Source organism: Mustela putorius, unplaced genomic scaffold (assembly GCF_011764305.1).
Source record: "Mustela putorius furo isolate JIRA1106 unplaced genomic scaffold, ASM1176430v1.1 tig00000174_pilon_pilon_pilon, whole genome shotgun sequence".
In the NCBI taxonomy this organism is placed as follows: Eukaryota; Metazoa; Chordata; class Mammalia; order Carnivora; family Mustelidae; genus Mustela; species Mustela putorius.
Window position 1 is genome coordinate 18,351,171 of NW_025421304.1, and position 17,426 is coordinate 18,368,596.

The window sequence follows — 17,426 nt, forward strand, 5'->3', positions numbered from 1 at the left end:
GCCTGAACTCCTCCAAGGCACAGGCAAGAGAAGCTGAGTAGGGACCCACATAGAGAAGGCCGTGGGCTCCCCTGTTTGACATAGCCCTCACCTAGCCAGCCATTGTCCTTGACAAGACAGCCAGCTGCCCACCTTGGTCAAGTCTGAGAAGTCTGAAGCTATTGCCAACTGTGAGGCCAACCTGGGTACCTCTGTGTCCCCCACAGCGGCCCCAGCCTTGCCCTTGGGCTCCACACGACATCCATGTACACCAGCCCATCTATGAGAACCCATCCTTGCCTCCTTCCCAGGGCAAGGACCTGGGGATCTCCCAGAAATCAGGACAATAAACACAGGGGAACACAGGGCCCTTTGGCTCCATTTTAGGGATGAGAAAAGGGAGGTCCAGAAGAGATGAGAGGCAAGTCCAACATCACACACTGAGGTGGTAGTGGACCCTGCTTCTGAACCCAAGACCCTCAGCTCTGCACACACGGCTCCTCCCACTTCACACGTTACACAGGAGGCTCAGAGGCTCCCAAACCAGTGCTCAGGGATGGGGACTCACCTGGTGTCCTGGGCCCCAGGGGCCTCCACGAGTCCATCTGCAGAAGAAAGGAAGGTGGTCAGCAGCAGGAGGCCCACTCAGACCCCCTTCTCTGGTCAGCCTCACTCAAACCCAGGCTCAAATCTGGGGCCACTCTGCTGAGTCCCCCACCTGTGGGCTTTCTGCAGGGGCAGGGCCCACACCAGGCTCCCCTAGTCCCATCCCCGAAGAGCCATCCCGCCTCATGGCCTTACCTGAGCCCCCAGTGTTGCACTGCCCGGATGTCTGTGCTCCTGCCTGCCAGGACAGATGGACAGATGAGGACAGAGAGCCCAGATGCAATGGCCTCCCACCCTGCCCACCTCAGCTCCCAGTCCCAGAAGTACCTGAGCAGGACTCTCTGGGCCAGCAGCAGCGCTCTGGGCGGGCCCGCCACTGGGGACCGGCTGTGGGACAACCTTCTCCATGCCCTTCTTGAGCCAGCTCAGCACAGAGCTGCTGGAACTGCTGAGGGACAGAGATACAGACCTACCCACCAGACCCACAGCCCCTCCCTGGTCCGAGGGGCCCTCCACCGTGCCTTAAAGAACTCACTTTGAATCCCAAACGCCTATCTCCCCACTCTGAGACTTCAGATATGCCACCTTCCCCGAATCTTGTGTCCAGCTTGGAAAATAGGGGACACTGCACCTTGGCAAGGCCAGGTTATGTCCAGGGCCATCCTGAGCCCACCCCTATCAGATGCTGGGTACAAAGCAGCCAAGTTCGGTCATCCTGCTTTCCCCCTAACCCTGGCTCCAAGGGGTCCCCTCCTATACCTGGCACACATCCTGTGCTCCGGAAGGGTTGAGGACTTCCTGTGGTTCTTTGTGGCTGAGGCTGGGTAGCCTCAACAGGAGGGTCACAGACTCACTGCCTGAGGCTAGCCCCCCACAGGTAGGCTCATTTGGATAAGCGCTAATGGTCTAAAATCAGCCAACTTGGAGATGTCATCTAAAAGTCTGGATTTCTGGCTCAGTTAGGAAAAGTGGGAAGCTCTGGCTGCACTGGATATGCATTTCTCCCAAGCACTGAGGACATTCTGGCCCCTTCTCACTGTTTCTCTTGGTCCCACTGTCTACCTGGCCCGGGAGCTCCCGGCCCTCTGCCTGAGGCTCCCTTCAGCCAGTTTCCAGGATGTTCTGTGCAGTTGCCTGTGAACGACTAGAGACCTGAGAGCAAGGCTGGCCCCCACCCACAAGTGGCTCCCTAGTTTTGGGGGGGGGGGGTGAGGCGCTGGCCCCAAGGAGAAGGAAGGGCGGTATGGTACCTGTTCACTTCAGGAACCACGGTGACCTGGGCCTGGAGGGATGTAGGCGAAGTAGGGGCAGCCTCCTGGATGTCTGGAAAAGAGTCCCTCATACGTTAGATCTGGAGCTTCAGAGTGGTCCATTTCTACCCTGCTAGCAAAGTCAAGGCAGAGGCAGGGGAAAGGGGAGAGCCCCAAGGGAGTCAGAAGGCCAGGCTTCCAGCTCAGCTCTGCTATAAGGTTCCCAGCAGCCCAGCCCTCAACTTCTCTGAGCCTCAGTTGCTTAGTCTGTGAAATGGGCCCCCCAGCCAGTAGATGGGGCAAGGTCCAGAGGGGGAACATACTCCTCCCAGCTGCCCCGCCCACCCACCCGGGCTTCCAGCACTCACCCTCAGGGCCTGGGTCAGCTACAGCCAGTTCCTCTACCCCCAAAGGCTCCTCAGGTGGCTGGAAGGTTCAGACAAGACCATGTAAGCCCTCAGTGAGACCAGCCTGGTTCAGACTGAGGCAGCCCCTGACCCACCCGCAAGGGACCCCCTCACCCCACAGGGCCAAGTCGCTCTGTTCTCACAAACGTCCCAGTAAATCCTGGCAGCTTCAGCTTGGGACACTCCCTTTCCAAAACCCCCAGGTGGGGCCCTCACCGCGCCCCCCCATCAGGGTAGCCCCCTGGAGCTTTCCACATCCCTCAGGAAACCGCCCCATTCCAGCAGCCGAACAGGTAGGAGGACTGGTACAAACTGAGGGGGGGGAGCTGCGCGGATCCCTCACATCTAGCCCGGGCCAGAGCTCTCTTCCTCCTCCGCTCCAAACCTTCCACGACCCCCCCAGCCTCCCGGGGGCATTCTGCACCTGCCAAAGCCTCTCATCTGCTTCCATGGTGGCCGCACCTATAGCTGCGCGCACGCACTCACGTGTACGGGCGAACATGAGCACGCACGCAGAGACGCTGACACGGGCGCGCTCACCGTGACGTGTAAATGTATGAGCTCCCGTAAATCTCCACATAGGTGCAGAGGCATGCGTATGAGCGCATGCGTGTATGCAGGCAGTAACACAGAGAGGGTGTAGACACGCATGAACAGAGACAAAACCAAGTGTATCTGCCTCCACATGCATGTGTCTGCACACGTGCATTTGCACTCGCATGTGCATGCATTCCTCACCACACAGGTGTGTACAAACAGGCACGCGCAAACCTATTCATATATATGTGTGCAGGCATGCGGGTGTACACGTGTGCAGATATCTGCAAGTATCAGACACAGACACACAAGTGTGCTCATGTGCACGCACAGACATTTCCATATACACACAGAAACAGACATTTGTGTGTATACACAAGTACATATATGTGTGCTCAGTCACATAGACATGGGCTTATACACGCACATGCACTGACACAGACATGTCTTCATGAGCACATCCTTTCATGTGTGTATTAACACAAACACATATAGATGAACATACATACACGTGTACACCTGCACACACAAAGTTCTGCATCTGAACACGCATATGTGAACAGGCATGCACAGACGTACAAAATATGTACGTGCACAGACATGCAGATACATATAAACCTGTCTGTACACACATACATGCACAGATACACAGACATGTGTGCAAACACAGGAATACATTCACAGACTCAGAAACGTTTGCATACACACACTTACATGCTTACAGCCTGCCCCACGTGCACATGGAACTACAGGAACACTGATGCATGTATGCGCACATGTGTACATATGTGTGTATTATGTGCACACATGCACACAAATATGTACATGTTTGCATGCACACGGTTTGCTAATGCTTATGTATGTGCAGGTACACCATTAAGGAAACAGGGCACACACATGTGTGTACACACATGCACATGGGAATACTATGTGCACAAACCCTATCCCAGGGTAGTCACTGTTTCCTGAACATGCCCTGCACTACCCGGGACTCACCCTTCCTCTGCCAGGGACACTCCACCCTCTTCATCTCCAGTCACACTGGGCCCAGCCCATCGTGTCTGAGAGGCACCCCCCCACCAGCTTCCACTCTCCAAATTTGAGATGATTCTCTCCCTCTTCTGAGCTCCCGTAGTTCTGCCTGATACACTTGCTTGGCCCTCCTGGGAGGGGAGAGCTGAGCCCAGCGCTGCACGCCCTGGCATTTCCTTATCACCTCTGTCTGCTGTTAGAATGACCTGGCTGGTACTTGTCTACTAAGCCCCTGGGGGTCGATGCCTTATTCCTCATCAGGCTCCCAGCACAGCGCACAGGCCTGGCATCAGTTAGAAGCTAAGTCAAATATTTGTCACTGAACTTCTGGACTCGTGGTCATCAGGATCCTGACGGATGGGAGGCAGAACTGGCAAGTTTGGATGCGCTCGAGTTCCCCCCACAATGGAAGGTCCCTGCAGGGCGGCTGACCCACAGTGGGGATCCCCTGAGCTGCGAGCCCAGCAGCCCTTGCTCAGCCTCCATTTCTCACCAAGGATTCAGCCCCTTGCTCAGCCTCCCCCGGGGCTGTTTCAGGCTCTGGCCCTGGTTCCGGCTCCACCTCTGGCTCTGGTTCTGCCCCCTCCTCTTCCTCTGTCTTGGTCTTCTGAGGGGTTCCTGGGGGCTGGGGCAGCACCCTCTGGACCCAGCTCAACATCCTGATACCTGCAGGAGATGGGGTCCTTAGGCACCCCCACAGTGCCCACCATGGCTCCCACCACTTGGGACCGCTCTTGTGGGTCACACATTTCCTTTCTCTCATTCATCTTCCAAAACATTTACACAAATTATACCTCCAGGTACTTACCTGATAGAAATACTCAAGCAAAAAAAAAAAAAAAAGAAAAATACTCAAGCCAAAAACACGTGTATAAAGAGGTTGGTCACCACAGTGTTACAACGAAAGATGAAAAAAAATCCAAGTAGGGGCGCCTGGGTGGCTCAGTGGGTTAAGCCGCTGCCTTCGGCTCAGGTCATGATCTCAGGGTCCTGGGATCAAGTCCCGCATCAGGCTCTCTGCTCAGCAGGGAGCCTGCTTCCCTCTCTCTCTCTCTGCCTGCCTCTCCATCTACTTGTGATTTCTCTCTGTCAAATAAATAAATAAAATCTATAAAAAAAAAAATCCAAGTATTCATGAGTAGGACCCTGGTTATTGGAAAATACCTGAATGTTCATCTATAAGAGAGATACATATTAAATAAATTACAATACATCCAATAATGGAATATTATGGAGCCATTTAAAGAAAGTGGCTCTATTTGAACTAATATGGGAAAATGTACATGCTCTGGACTCCAGTCATGACCAAATTAATTAAACTCTCTGTGCCTCAGTGTGCTTGTCTATCAAATGGGCATGTTACAGAACCGATCTTGTGGAGAGGATTGTGAGGATAAAATAAACAGATACAAATGTGACGGGCATACACTGGGAGCTTAATAAATGTTGACTGAGACGCATATGTAGTGTCAAGCGAAAACACCGATTGTAGAATATCATGTTCAGCATGATCCCAATATAAATTTTTAAAAATATATTATGAATTGCATACAAATGGAAAATATTTGAACATAAACGTGAACCTCTTTTCATGATGTAAAAATGTTTAAGGTGACAAATTCCCTTTTTCAAGATGTACTGTCCTACCTTATTTCGGTCCAGTCTCTGGTATCCTTTCCCTTCTGGGGAGCAGGGCGGGGGGGGGGGGGGGGGTTGGGCTCTGTCCTTATGACTAAATCCTTGTGGGCTGGCCTGGCCCAGTGAGCACCACACAGGTTTGTATGTGGGAACTCCCACCCTCAAAAGGCCCTTCTGAGGCGATGCCCCATATGACAGAGTGCTTCTCTGTCCCTCCTCTGCCAGGGACCCTAGCCCCACGCTGAAAAGGACAGGCGCAGGGCCCAGGATCCCTGCCCCAGTGCCCAGCTCCCCACTGCCCCCAGCCATGCTCCCTGCCCTTCTACTCACAGCCCTGACTTCTGTCCCAGCTCCGGCCTCAGCGGCCCAGCTCTCTTGGGAGAGGCTGTGGTGAGGGGCAGAGCTCCAGGTGGGAAATCAGAAGCCTGACTCTACATCCAAAAATGGGAACCTGGGCCAGACATGAACCCCTCCGGCCTTCCATTCCCTTGCTGGGTGGAGGTGCCGACACAGTGATTTCCCAGGTGGGGAGAGCCCAAGATCGTATGTTTAGGATGGCGGACGCCACAGCCCCAGGCAACCCCGTGAGCCCAAACGGAACGAAGTGTCCTCCACCCCGGATCACATTCACCTTATTCACCCGCCTGCCAGCAGCCTCAGGAAGGTAAGTGCTACCACTTTATAGCTAAGGAAACAGAGGCACAGAGGGATCGGTAGACTTGCCCAACACCACACAGCTGGTGAGCAGCCAAGCTGAGTCACACTCAGGTCTGCTGGCCTCCAGATGTCCCACGTCTACTCCTGCAGGCCAGTCCCGCAGACCCTTTCCCAGCGGGCAGAACTTCTGGAAATGACCAGGGAAGCCTTCCCCTCTCCCAACTTTTCTCCTTCCCCTAGATCCAATCATTTCCTCCCTCATGAACATACCTGCACGTCCCTGCCCATTCCACAATGATAGGGAGGCAAAGGTGGGAAGGGGGAGCGGAGAGTCCAGGGTAACTATGGCACTGGGGCCACCAGCCTTTCAGAATCTTCTGGGAAGCTGGTGACAGCAAAGATTCCTAGGCGCCTCTCAACCCTCTGTGGGACCTGGAACCTGCATGTCACAAACTGCCTTGAGGAAGCTCCAGGTTCCGAGACTTGCCTTATTCTAAATGCCTTGCTAGAAGGAGAGCATGGGGGTCCCACCAGAGGTCCCTCCGAGCCGCGACCCCATCCTAACTTACCCACTCAGATGCCGACCACCAGCCAGGAATCGCCTTCTCCCCACCACTTGCCTCTGGTCTCTCAGACACAGGGCGGATTAGGCAGCAGTGGGCCGTGTGCAAAGGATTAGGAGGTGCCCCACAGAGGTGGGGAGGTGGTGGTGGAAGACAGGAGCTGGACAGCCAGGCAGCCAGCGGCAACCCTCCAGGGGCTAGCAGGGATCCAGGCCCCAGGGAAAGAGCCCCAAGTGGACCTGGTTGGGGCACCACAGGTTGCCAGGGGACCCAGTGTACCACACACCTCGGCCAAGGCACACTGTGGTCGACGGGAGAATAACAGCTTTGTGACCCCATGTGAGGGAGTGAGGTGCCAGGGGAGCAGTTATCCCACGGGGCCCTGCATGACTGAGGCTTGGCCTGTGCCCCCCTCCCAGGGCTGAGCAACCTGGAGGTAGCAGAGACCCTAGGGAATGGGCAGTCAGATGTGCCTGGGGAGAGGAGGCGCTCTAGGGTAAGGAAAATGAACAAACTTTGGCCATACGCCCGCTGGGAAGACCCGCACGTGCGAATATGGAGGGAAAGAAGCCACACTCAAAAGACACTGATGAGCCATACCGATGAAGCTCAGAAGGGGCAAAATTAGCCTGTCTTGTCTACGGCTGTGAACACAGATGTAAAGCGACCAGGAAAAGCAGTGATGTCTTATAGCCAGAGAGCGGTTACCTCTGCTGAAGGTTGGGCTGGGGAAGCTTCTAGGGGCTGGCAGGGCCCTCCCTGTTTCTTGCTTGCTTTAGCTGACATCAATATTTTATTCTTTTTTAAGATTGTATTTATTTATTTGACAGAGAGAGACAGCGAGAGAGGGAACACAAGCAGAGGGAGCGGGAGAAGGAGAAGCAGGCTCCCCGCCGAGCAGGGAGCCCGATGTGGGGTTCGATCCCAAGACCCCAGGATCATGACCTGAGCCAAAGGCAGACGCTTAACTGACGGAGCCCCCCAGATGCCTCTGGAATCCGTTTTTTTAAACAACTTACCGAGGTATAATTTCTATGCCATAAAATTCGCCCATTTGTAAGAAATTGACTGAGCGAGGCAATTTGCACCACCCAGACTTAGAACCTTGCCATCGCCCTGATGAGACCCTTCATGCTGGATGGGAGTCACCCCCATCCTCAGCCACAGATCTGAATAGCCACCGATCTGCTTCCCGTCCCCACAAATGGGCCTCTTCTGGACATTTTCTATAAATGGCTCATACAACACACGAAGTGTTTTTGTGTCTGATTTCTTTCATTTGGCATGTTTTTGAGAATCACCCATGTGGTACCATGTATTAGGACTTCATTTCTTTTAAATTCCTGAATATTCCTTGGTGGGGATATACCACAGTGTAGGAACGGACACTTGGGCTGTTCTCACCCATCGGCTATCTGAAATCGTGCTGCTGTAAATACTTTCATGCCAGCTTCTGTGTGGTCATCTGTATTTTCCATATGCTTGGGAAGATTCCTAAGTGTAAAATTGCTACATTCTGTGGTCATTTTATGTGCCGTGTTTCAAGAAGCTGCAAAGTTTTTGCAAAGTAGTACCTGTTGTCTTGGCCTGAATAATAGATCGTGGGCTCTCACATCATAAATTATTAGTTACGTTATATATTTACGCACTTGCTGCATTTCGTTGTATTTTATAACTTAAAAAAAATTAACAACCAATCAGGGGTGGGGTGGTGCGTAGAGGCGATTGTGGGAGAGTTTTCTCTAAGGGGTGGGGCTCGGGGATGCTGCTTGCGGGTTGGGGAGCAGGGGAGCCCTGAAGGTGGAGCCACGAGGGAGCCAGACCCCACATGACCCTTCCAGGAGGCATCTGCCAGGACCCAGCAATCTCCGCACCTGGGCAGGGGTCTGTGGAACATACTTGAATACAGGCAAAGGCATTAGACTCTCCCCAGGTCTCCCCACCTGGGGGCCCGCTGCCGATGGCTGGTACCAGGGTGGTGGGCAGGCACCGGGGCTTTTGGGTGCTGGGCTTAGCCACTTGTGACCTCTCTTTCCTGGAAAGGAGGGAGGGAGGCTGCAGGCCCGCAGGGGGGCAGGGCTAGAATATCACCTGCTAATCCCTACCCCTGCTGAGGCCACCACTCTCCCTGATCCCTTTATGCTGACCCTGGCTACTGGGCACTGCTAATCGCCACCCCCTGGAGACCCGAGGGCTGGGGGAAGGGAGGCAGGGCAGCGCCCTCTTCTCTTGGTCGCCTAACATGGCAGGGCCCAATGTAGAACCTTGGGGCCCAGAGAGAGACAGCGATTAGCCGAGGATCACACAGCAGGCCCTGGCTCGCCCTGGCAGGGCCACCTCTGGGAGGGTTCCTCTTTCCATCTGACATTTCTCAACATGCCTGATTTGTTCGAAGGCCTGGGAGACGGCAACCTTCAGGAAATCTGAAAGCGGGAGCCAGTGAGCAACACGCCAGGTAGCTGGCTCCTCTCCAGCGTTGCCGAGCAGTGGGCGCCCTCACAATCAGGCGGCAATGGGCGTTGTCTCTCTGCAGAATGTTCCTTTATTCTCTTGCTGCATAAGGCACTGGGGCCAGCCCATCTCCCTGCCTCTTCTCCTCACTGAGTGGTCAGGAGAGCAGGAAAGCCTCACAGGCCTGTGTGCCTGCAGACCAGGTAGCTGCAGTTGGGGGTCCAGGTGCAAGAAGTCCTTTCCCCCCTCTTCTCCCTGCCCCACTTCCCTGGCCTCCCTGGGAAGGTCCATCCCCTGAGGCAGCTTCCCTAGGGCCAGTCCCCTTGGCCTCTCCCTGCTCCTCCACCATCCAAGGTCCCGGCTTCTCCTGCTCACCTACCACTCACCTCCACGTCCCACACCAACTGGGTCAGGCAGAAAGCAAGCCGACTCCACAAATTCTCACTCAAGTTTCAATGACGGACAAGCCGTGGGAATAGCCACTCTTGAAAGGGAGGCGCTGAGCAACCAGGAATGCTTTCCTACTTCATATCTCTCATGCCTCGCCCCTTATTTAAAACTACCCTATGTCTCCCTGTAGAATTTTGAGTAAATGCCAGATACTTTCGCTAAGGCCAGAAGTCCATAATTAGCTACCCAGAGGCAAAGGGAGCTAAATTCTGAACCCACTTGCCGGGGCTGCTTCCCGATCACGATTTAAGAATAGACTCCCATGCGTCTGCTTTTAGGCCGTTCGCGGCCCTGCACACCCTGTCCTGACCCGTCAGAGCCCTTAGCTCATCACGGGTGTGTGCTGGAGGGCGGGGCGGTGAGTCTGAATGTCCCTGACTCCTCAGGGGGAGGCCCCAGCTCTGGGGAGGAGTGCTGGACGAGTCGAGAAATTGGCAGCAGCCAAGGTCCTATCAGTCCATAGAAGAGTGCTGGGACGGGGTATCTCTGCTCCCCAGCCATGGCCCGCATCATCGACCTGGTGCCCTGGGACGACGGCTCCACGCACGTGTACGCGTCCCCCGCCATCCTGCTGCCAGTGGAGCGGCAGCGCAATGCGCTGGCCGGCGTGAAGCAGCAGCTCTACCACCCCGCCCTGCCCAGCCTGCGCCGCATGGACATGGACTCGGTCAAAGCCTGCCTTTCCGATGAGCACTGTCGGTGCTCCACCTACTGCCGCAGAGGTCGGGCCACCTGGCTGCCGCTGGCCATCTGGCGCTCCCTGGGCCTGGGGCTGGGCAAGGGGTGGGGGGGGGGCGGTGGGGGGGGGGGGGGGGGGGATTCCAGGAGAGCTGGAGGGGCCGGCATACTGCCCAGGACTCAGCCTCTGCTTCCTTATCAGGAAAATGGGATAACAGGGCCTCCCTCTTATTATGGTGAGATTAAAACCAGCTGGGAGAATCAGGAAAGGGAGGGAAAAAGAAAATGAGATGAAATCAGAGAGGGAAACAAACTGTAAGAGACCATTAGTCATAGGAAACGAACAGAGGGGGGCTGGAGGAGAAGAGGGTAGAGGGATGGGGTCCCTGGGCGACGGGCATGAAGGAGGGCACGGATGGGACGCGCACTGGGTGGTACCTACAACCAACGAGTCACCAAGCTCTACCTCAGAAACTAATAATACACTCTATGTTAATTAATTGAATTTATATAAATAAATGACAAGCTAAGAGAAGCACTTAGAGTCGTGAGGAGGCCAGAGTATGCGCTCAAGATTAAGGTATCGGTATCAGTGGTTACTCACGGAGAGAGAAGTGTGCAGAAGTCAGCTGTCGGGGTAGTAGGAGTGATTGTAAAGTGACGGCTTCTGCCCCCTCTGCTCTCCATGAGGAAAAGCAAGAGAAAGACCCTCCTCACACTTGAGAGTGTGGACAGGAGAACCTTTGGGCTGAAAAGGCTGAATGCACCCAAGGAATAGCCCTTCATCCATTGAAAAGCTCGGGTGTGGAAGCGGGGGGTATCTGTGAATGAATGAGTGAATGAATGCATACACCTTCATTTCAGCACAGGTATTAAGTTCTTACCTTGTGCCTGATGCTGCCCCAGAGGGAGGGAAACAGAGGGGTCCACATGCACAGGGGGCTGGAGGGGAACAACTGCCCCAGGTGTTGGGGGAACTCAAGGGGTTTGGCTGGGCTGAAGGACAAGGCGGGGGCAGCAGCAGGAGCTGGGGCTGGGGACAAGGACACTGCTGCTAAGATCAGGGAGCTTTGGAGGCAAAGGGGACCCTCTGAAGACTTGAAGCAGAAAAGAGGTCTATGCATCCTGGGGCAGTGGAGGGGATGGAGGATGGCTCAGAGGGACCAGAGGTGAATGGGAGCTGGGGGGGTATGACACTGGGAGGGACCACCGTCTTCTGGAAGGAGTAACTTGTGTTTTGGCCACTAGAGAGGGTTTGGGAAGGTATTTAGGAGAGGAAGGAACAGGATTTGGTATCGGTGTGGGTGAGGGGCAAGAGTGGGAAGTATGGAACGAGACCCAGGTTCCAGCTTGGGTGACAAGTAGGGTGAGGGTGTCAGGGATACATGGAGATCTCCAGAGGTCTCACACAGAGCCCTAAAGGGCCTAGATGGGAAATGCTGGAGGTGGGTGGGGAAGTAGTGAGGAGGGAGGGATGACCGGTGAACCCCACGCCTGGCCCTCTAAGGGGGAGCCTCCAGCCATGGGGCCCCAGCTAACTGCGGTGTGGGAAGGCTCAGCACGCTTCTTCCAATTTCCTGGGTTCTCTCGGAAGCCAGGAATCTAGATCTTTAGAGAAAGCTCTTGATTTAGATATGTATTTTACTGCAGGCATATGCCTTATGTAATTAAAGCAGTAGAGTCACCGGTTCAAAATTCAAAATGCTATACCAATGTATATCTTAACATCTCCTCACCCTCCGCTGACTTACAGGTAACCTGCCAGTTTCCAACATATCCTTCCACTGTTTACTAATCCAAATACAAACATAACATTCTTTACTCCCCAACTTTTTGTTATGAAGATATCCAAACATAAAGAAAAGTTGAAAGGATATACTATGGACACCCGTGCCTTCCAACCCCTTCAGCTAATCCACTACCATACCTGATTATTCTCTCTCTAACACACACACACACTCACACGCTCACACACACTACAGCAAGCAGTTCCCAGGGACAAGAACCTCCTGTATGATACAATACCACAATCACATCTAGGAAAGTGAACAATAGTTCCATAACACCTACTCTTCTGTCCATATTGAAATGTCCCATGGGGTGCCTGGGTGGCTCAGTAGTTAAGCCTCCGCCTTTTGCTCAGGTCATGATTCCATGATCGTGGGATCGAGCCCCACATCCGGCTTCCTGCTCAACGGTGAGCCTGCTTCTCTCTCTCCCTCTGCGTGCCGTTCTGCTTACTTGTGCTCTCTCTATCTCTCTGTCAAATAAATTAAAAAAAAAAAAAAATGTCCCAAGTGATCTTAAAGATGTCTCATAGTTTTAAGATCCTTCCGGAACCAGACTGCAGTCTAGGATTGTGCATCCCAGCTGGTTGCTATGTGTCTTGTTTTAGTCTGAAATAGTCCTCCCACTTTCCATTTTCCCCTATTATCAGCTTTTTAGAGTTCAAAATAGTTACATTGTGGATAGTCCCATGTTGTGAATCTGAGTGATCATTTCCTTACAACGTGGTTTACCTTAATTGTTTTCTGCAAACTAGAAACTAGATGTAGAGGCTTGGTTAGCCAGGTAACGTGTTGCTGGCCAGAATCTTGCACGGGGGATGTATGCCACGTGTGCTCTAATACTTGAGCGGGATATTCATAATGTTATTATCTTGCTATTGTGATGTGAAGTGTGATGACTTGGTCACGGTGGTGACCTGAATATATTCTTCTCTGCCTCCAATCACCTGTTTTAGGTGATAAAGCAAAAGGTAGCATACAGCATATACCTTTGTGAACCTTGGAGGTTTCGTATGGAGAATTTCCTCTCTTTTAAGTAGCTTCCTAGTGAGGATGTATCAGAGTGTATTTAATGGGTCCTTTCTGATGACAGACCCTTGAGCTGCTCTGTCATTCTCTGCTGCCAATAATGCTGAAATGGGTAGATCTTTTGCCCACCTATTTCCTGGTTGTACACCTGTCATATTGCATAAATTCCCAGAAGTAGGACTGGAGAGTCCGAAGGTATGTGTATTTATACTTCTGATAGATAATGCCAATTGCTTTCCATAGGCTGGAATCAGTTTATACCCACTCTGGCAATGTTACGGCAGCAGCCCTGCTTCCAATAACCGCACTCACTTTTGGACAGTTTCCAATCTGATAGACAACTATTGGCATCTTAATGTAGTTTGAATATGCATTCATCTTATTGTGAACGTGGCTGAGTGTCTTTTGATATGTTTTAGGAACCATCTGCATTCCTTGTGTTTGTGTGTGAATTACCTATGCATATGGCTTGCTTGTTCTCCTTTTCTCGTCTTGATTTCTAGGATCTCTTTAAGGAAATTGCACCTCATCTAAAATAAGTGGAAATATTTTTTTTCCCGTTTACCCTTTGACTCCTTTCGGTTTGGCCAAGCAGAAGTTTGTTTTTATGTAGTCAAAGTCATCAATCTTCCCTTTTCGGCTGTGAATGAGCTGGTATGGCCTTCATCACCCCAAGGTTACAAAGGAACTTACATGATTCCCTCTGGTACTTTTATGGTTTCATTTTTCTTACATTGAAATCTTTGATCTACTTAGAGTTTATCCTGCTGTAAAAGTAAAAAAATCTATTTTATCTTGGGTTCTTTTTTAAGTTGTCACATATTTCCAGGAACTTTTAAAGCGGTGTGGGCCAAAGGTCTCCTGAGTGGGAGAGACACCTCTTCTCCCTCTCTCTCTCTTCTTCAGATGACTTTGACAATGCCTACTTCACACTTTTGGGTGTCCCCAACAAACCCCTGCAGTGCTTGGTGAGTGTCCTTTACATCTGGCCCTGGGTTGGCTCAGGGGAGAGGGTGTGAAGGTCCTGCCTGTGCCCAGCCCCAAGTACCTGGGGTTCTTCACCTGCCTGCTTGGGCCCCTTCCAATGTCCTATAAGGGGCTTCAGGCTCTCGGCAGGAACCTGGGTCGGAGGAGTCAAGTTGTCAGAGCCCTGCTATGGGATGGTCTGGGTCGGAACCCTAGGCTTCTGCAAATACCACTGCGGTCCTGACTCCCATCACGCTGGCAGGACGTCACGGCGACCGGCCAGAGGCTCCACAACAGGTGCCGTGAGGGAAAGCTGGTACCCATCGTGCCAGGCATCGAGCGGGTCGACTGGCCCTGCTTCACGCACGCCATTGAGGACTGGTCCCGCTTCGTATCCTCGGCCGGCGAGTTCAAGCTGCCCTGCCCGAGCAAGAGGGGTCAGTCTACGGGCGCGGAGGGACCGTAGCACAAAGTGCGGGCAGGGGACATCGGACGGACTGAGGCAAAGACGGTGGGGAAGCTGAGAAGCTTCTGGGGCACTTAGAGCGGGCTGGACCGAATGGGCTAAGGGAAAAAGAGGTGGGGCTCTTCTTGGGGACGGGGCAGGGGCCAGATCCCGGCCAGAGGGAGCCAATGGGGAGGAGGCTGAGCGCGCGGCGGGCTCTGGGACTCAGGGAGCGGGATCTAGAGACGGGACTGGCTCGCCCGACAGATGTGGGCGTGTTGGATCCAGGGGCGGGGCTCAGGTAAGAGCAAGGGCGGGGCTTGTTCGGGGAGGGCTGGGGGCTGGAGAAGGGTGGTCTCTCCACAGTTGAGAGTTTCAGTGGATATGCTGTGCGGTACTTGAAGCCGGAGGTGACCCAGAATTGGCGGGTAAGGAGGGCTGCGCGCTGACCCGTCCCTGGGGACCAGGCGGTCCCGGAGAATTGACTAACACGAGGTGGGGGTGGGGTGAGGTGGGGGAAAGGACGTCCAGAGCAGGGTTTCCCAGCCCCCAGGGACAAGATCTCTGGCAGAGAGAGCTGTGGGGGGCCGGGGAAGGGGTCAGTGTTCCCCTCGGCTCACGGACCGCCCATTCCTCTGGCCCGGACCAGTACTGTCTCAACCAGAACCCCAGCCTGGACCGCTATGGACAGAAGCCCCTGCCTTTCGACTCCTTGTAAGTGACGCCACAGGCCTCCGGGGGCCCCATACCTGGAAGAGGGAGGATGGGGTCTTGGTCGCTTTCCTCGGAGCACCTTCAGTGACTCTTGAAAGTGTGAGTCCGGGGCGCCTAGGTGGCTCCTTGGGTTAAGCCTCTACCTTCGGCTCAGGTCATGATCTCAGTGTTCTGGGATAGAGCCCTCTATCGAGCTTTCTGCTCAGCAGGGAGCCTGCTTCCCCCTCTCTCTCTCTCTCTGCCTGCCTCTCTGCCTACTTGTGATCTCTCTCTGTTAATAAACAAAATCTTTAATAAAAGAAAAAAGAAAGAAAGAAAGAAAAAAGAAAGTGTGAGTCCTGGGAGAACTGCCGGGCTCCAGTACATCACAAGGAAATTGACGTTTCAGAATGAATAGATGTTTAATCAAACAGAGGGTCCTGTTCTCCAGTCCCTGACAGCCTCACCTTTCCCAGGGGAGGCCTTCGGTGGGACCAGGATGGAATGTCATCCTTCTGGTGGGATGGCACCTCCTGAGATGAGAGTGAGGTTCCCGAGAGAGTCGACCTTCCCCACCTCAGGCTCACCTTCCTCATCTCTTTTTCACAGGAATGCTTTCCGACGCTTTGGTTCAATCTACAGGTAGGGGAATGACCCTGCTCCTGCTCCACACCCGGCCACTCTGGGCTCAGGCGACTCTCAGACCCCTCTCCACCCCGCCTGACACCAAGGGATTGGTACCTCCTGAGTGACATCCAGGGGGCGGAGCTGCTTCCCTCCAGAGAGATCCACCCCAGGCGACAGTGCACCCTACTGGAAGATGGGGGGTGGGGGTGGGGAGCAGAGTGTGTGTCCCACCCGATTTGGCTCAGACTAGGCCAAAAGGAGGAAAGTTCACCAGGGAGGAGAGCAGGGGCCGATGGAGAGAACAGAGAGTCTGCCTTCTGGGATGAGGGATGCAGATAGGTAGGAAGGGCTGAGGCTCGTGTGTCAGTGGGAAGGTGCAAGGTGCGTGGTATTCAAGCATCATTTGGCCATATCCCCCTTCCCTCCACAACAGCAGTACCACACTCCAGGGTGTCCCCTGAAATCACCAGCACAACCAAGCCACACCTTTACTGGTGCTGTTTCAGGGCCTAGGCAATCCTTCCCTCTCTGCCTGGAAAATTCCTCCTCACCCTTAAAAGCCCAGACTAGATGTCCCATCCTCCTGGAAGTCTTCTTCCCTGACCCTCTGCCTCTCCCCTCCAGCTCAAACCTCCTCAGGCTGGTCACCACAGCTGCATCCCTATCTGATAGTCCAGAACCTACTGTAATATAATTATCAAGGAAAGGCTTGCCTTCTCTCACCTGCCCTGTGCACACACAGGGGAATTCTTCCTGATATTTTCCTACCATATAATGCCTGCCAGGGTAGGTGCACTAAATGCTTGAAAAATGAGTAAAACAGTGCAGGACTGGGGAATCAACGAGAAACAAAGATAAAATGAACTGAAAGAGGGGGTGGCTTGAAAGTCAAGCAGAGTCTCTGAAAATATATAAACAAAAGGAACTAGGGAGCCATTGAAGGCTCCGGAGCCATAGACAGGATAGAAGTTGTGTTTTCAAAGCCTTGAGGATAGCAAGATAGGTTTGTGGGGCAGGCCTACAGAAGGATCGCTTGGTTTTCCCCAGGTCACCCTGGAGGTCTCTGCCTCACTCTGTTTCTTTCCACAGTCGTGTCAACTACCTGACCCCCTGGCATTAATCTGTGAAAAGGAAGCCGAGCCCCAGGCTGCTGGGCTATGCCACTCAGCTTCTCCAGCTGGGCACGGGGTGTTTTGTGGTACCACCACCTACCTTAATGTTCAGCCTGAGTGGAAATAAACCCAATAGTAATAAACCAGGCATGTGTGTGTGTGTGTGTGTGTGTGTGTGTGTGTGTGAGCGCACATGCATTGCAGGGACTGGGAGAGGGCTCAGAACCTCAGGAGACACTGTCTTACCTTTACCTGCCCTGCCAATTCCTGGAGGACTGGTAGGGGGCTGGAGAAAAATATCTTATGACCACAAGTAAAGAGTTGGGGGGGGGGGTCTAAACCCCAAGGCTGCCTGGGAATTGGGTTTTTCCTGTGCCCCTGTTCCCTGATTGCAGCCCCACTACTGAGCCCCCTCCACCTCAGACTTTGAACTTGGGCCCCAAAGAGACAAAAAGAGGTTTTTTTTGTTTTTTGGGTTTTGTTTTTTACAAAAGGAGGTTTGAACGGGGTTTTTAGATA

General features: G+C 53.4%; 2 protein-coding genes across 2 annotated transcripts in view; one reads left to right on the plus strand and one right to left on the minus strand.

The window, feature by feature from the left end:
* Positions 1 to 4,472, minus strand: part of CNGB1 (cyclic nucleotide gated channel subunit beta 1) — a 61,780-nt gene extending 57,308 nt beyond the window's left edge. Inside the window, exons 1-6 of the mRNA XM_045076121.1 lie at positions 4,305 to 4,472; positions 2,204 to 2,261; positions 1,836 to 1,908; positions 913 to 1,033; positions 781 to 823; positions 548 to 584 (exon numbers count right to left, since the gene is read on the minus strand). Coding sequence (XP_044932056.1) covers positions 548 to 584; positions 781 to 823; positions 913 to 1,033; positions 1,836 to 1,908; positions 2,204 to 2,261; positions 4,305 to 4,469 — 497 coding nt within the window. The 5' untranslated portion in view covers positions 4,470 to 4,472. The remainder of the gene's footprint in view (positions 1 to 547; positions 585 to 780; positions 824 to 912; positions 1,034 to 1,835; positions 1,909 to 2,203; positions 2,262 to 4,304) is intronic.
* Positions 4,473 to 9,218: 4,746 nt separating this feature from the next.
* LOC101693991 (testis, prostate and placenta expressed) lies at positions 9,219 to 17,053 on the plus strand. Its single transcript, XM_004744268.2, has 8 exons — positions 9,219 to 9,323; positions 10,068 to 10,292; positions 13,971 to 14,032; positions 14,293 to 14,467; positions 14,842 to 14,903; positions 15,125 to 15,189; positions 15,778 to 15,810; positions 16,885 to 17,053. The coding sequence occupies exons 2-8, from the start codon at positions 10,070 to 10,072 to the stop codon at positions 16,913 to 16,915; spliced, it is 651 nt and encodes a 216-aa protein (XP_004744325.1). The 5' UTR covers positions 9,219 to 9,323; positions 10,068 to 10,069; the 3' UTR covers positions 16,916 to 17,053.
* Positions 17,054 to 17,426: the final 373 nt, after the last annotated feature.

Bases quoted from the DNA above. Each gene is read 5' to 3' on its own strand.
- LOC101693991 (XM_004744268.2), top strand. From the start codon at position 10,070: ATGGCCCGCATCATCGACCTGGTGCCCTGGGACGACGGCTCCACGCAC. The intron at 10,293-13,970 runs GTCGGGCCACCT...TCTCTTCTTCAG, and splicing joins CTCCACCTACTGCCGCAGAG to ATGACTTTGACAATGCCTAC. The intron at 14,468-14,841 runs GTCAGTCTACGG...GTCTCTCCACAG, and splicing joins GCCCTGCCCGAGCAAGAGGG to TTGAGAGTTTCAGTGGATAT.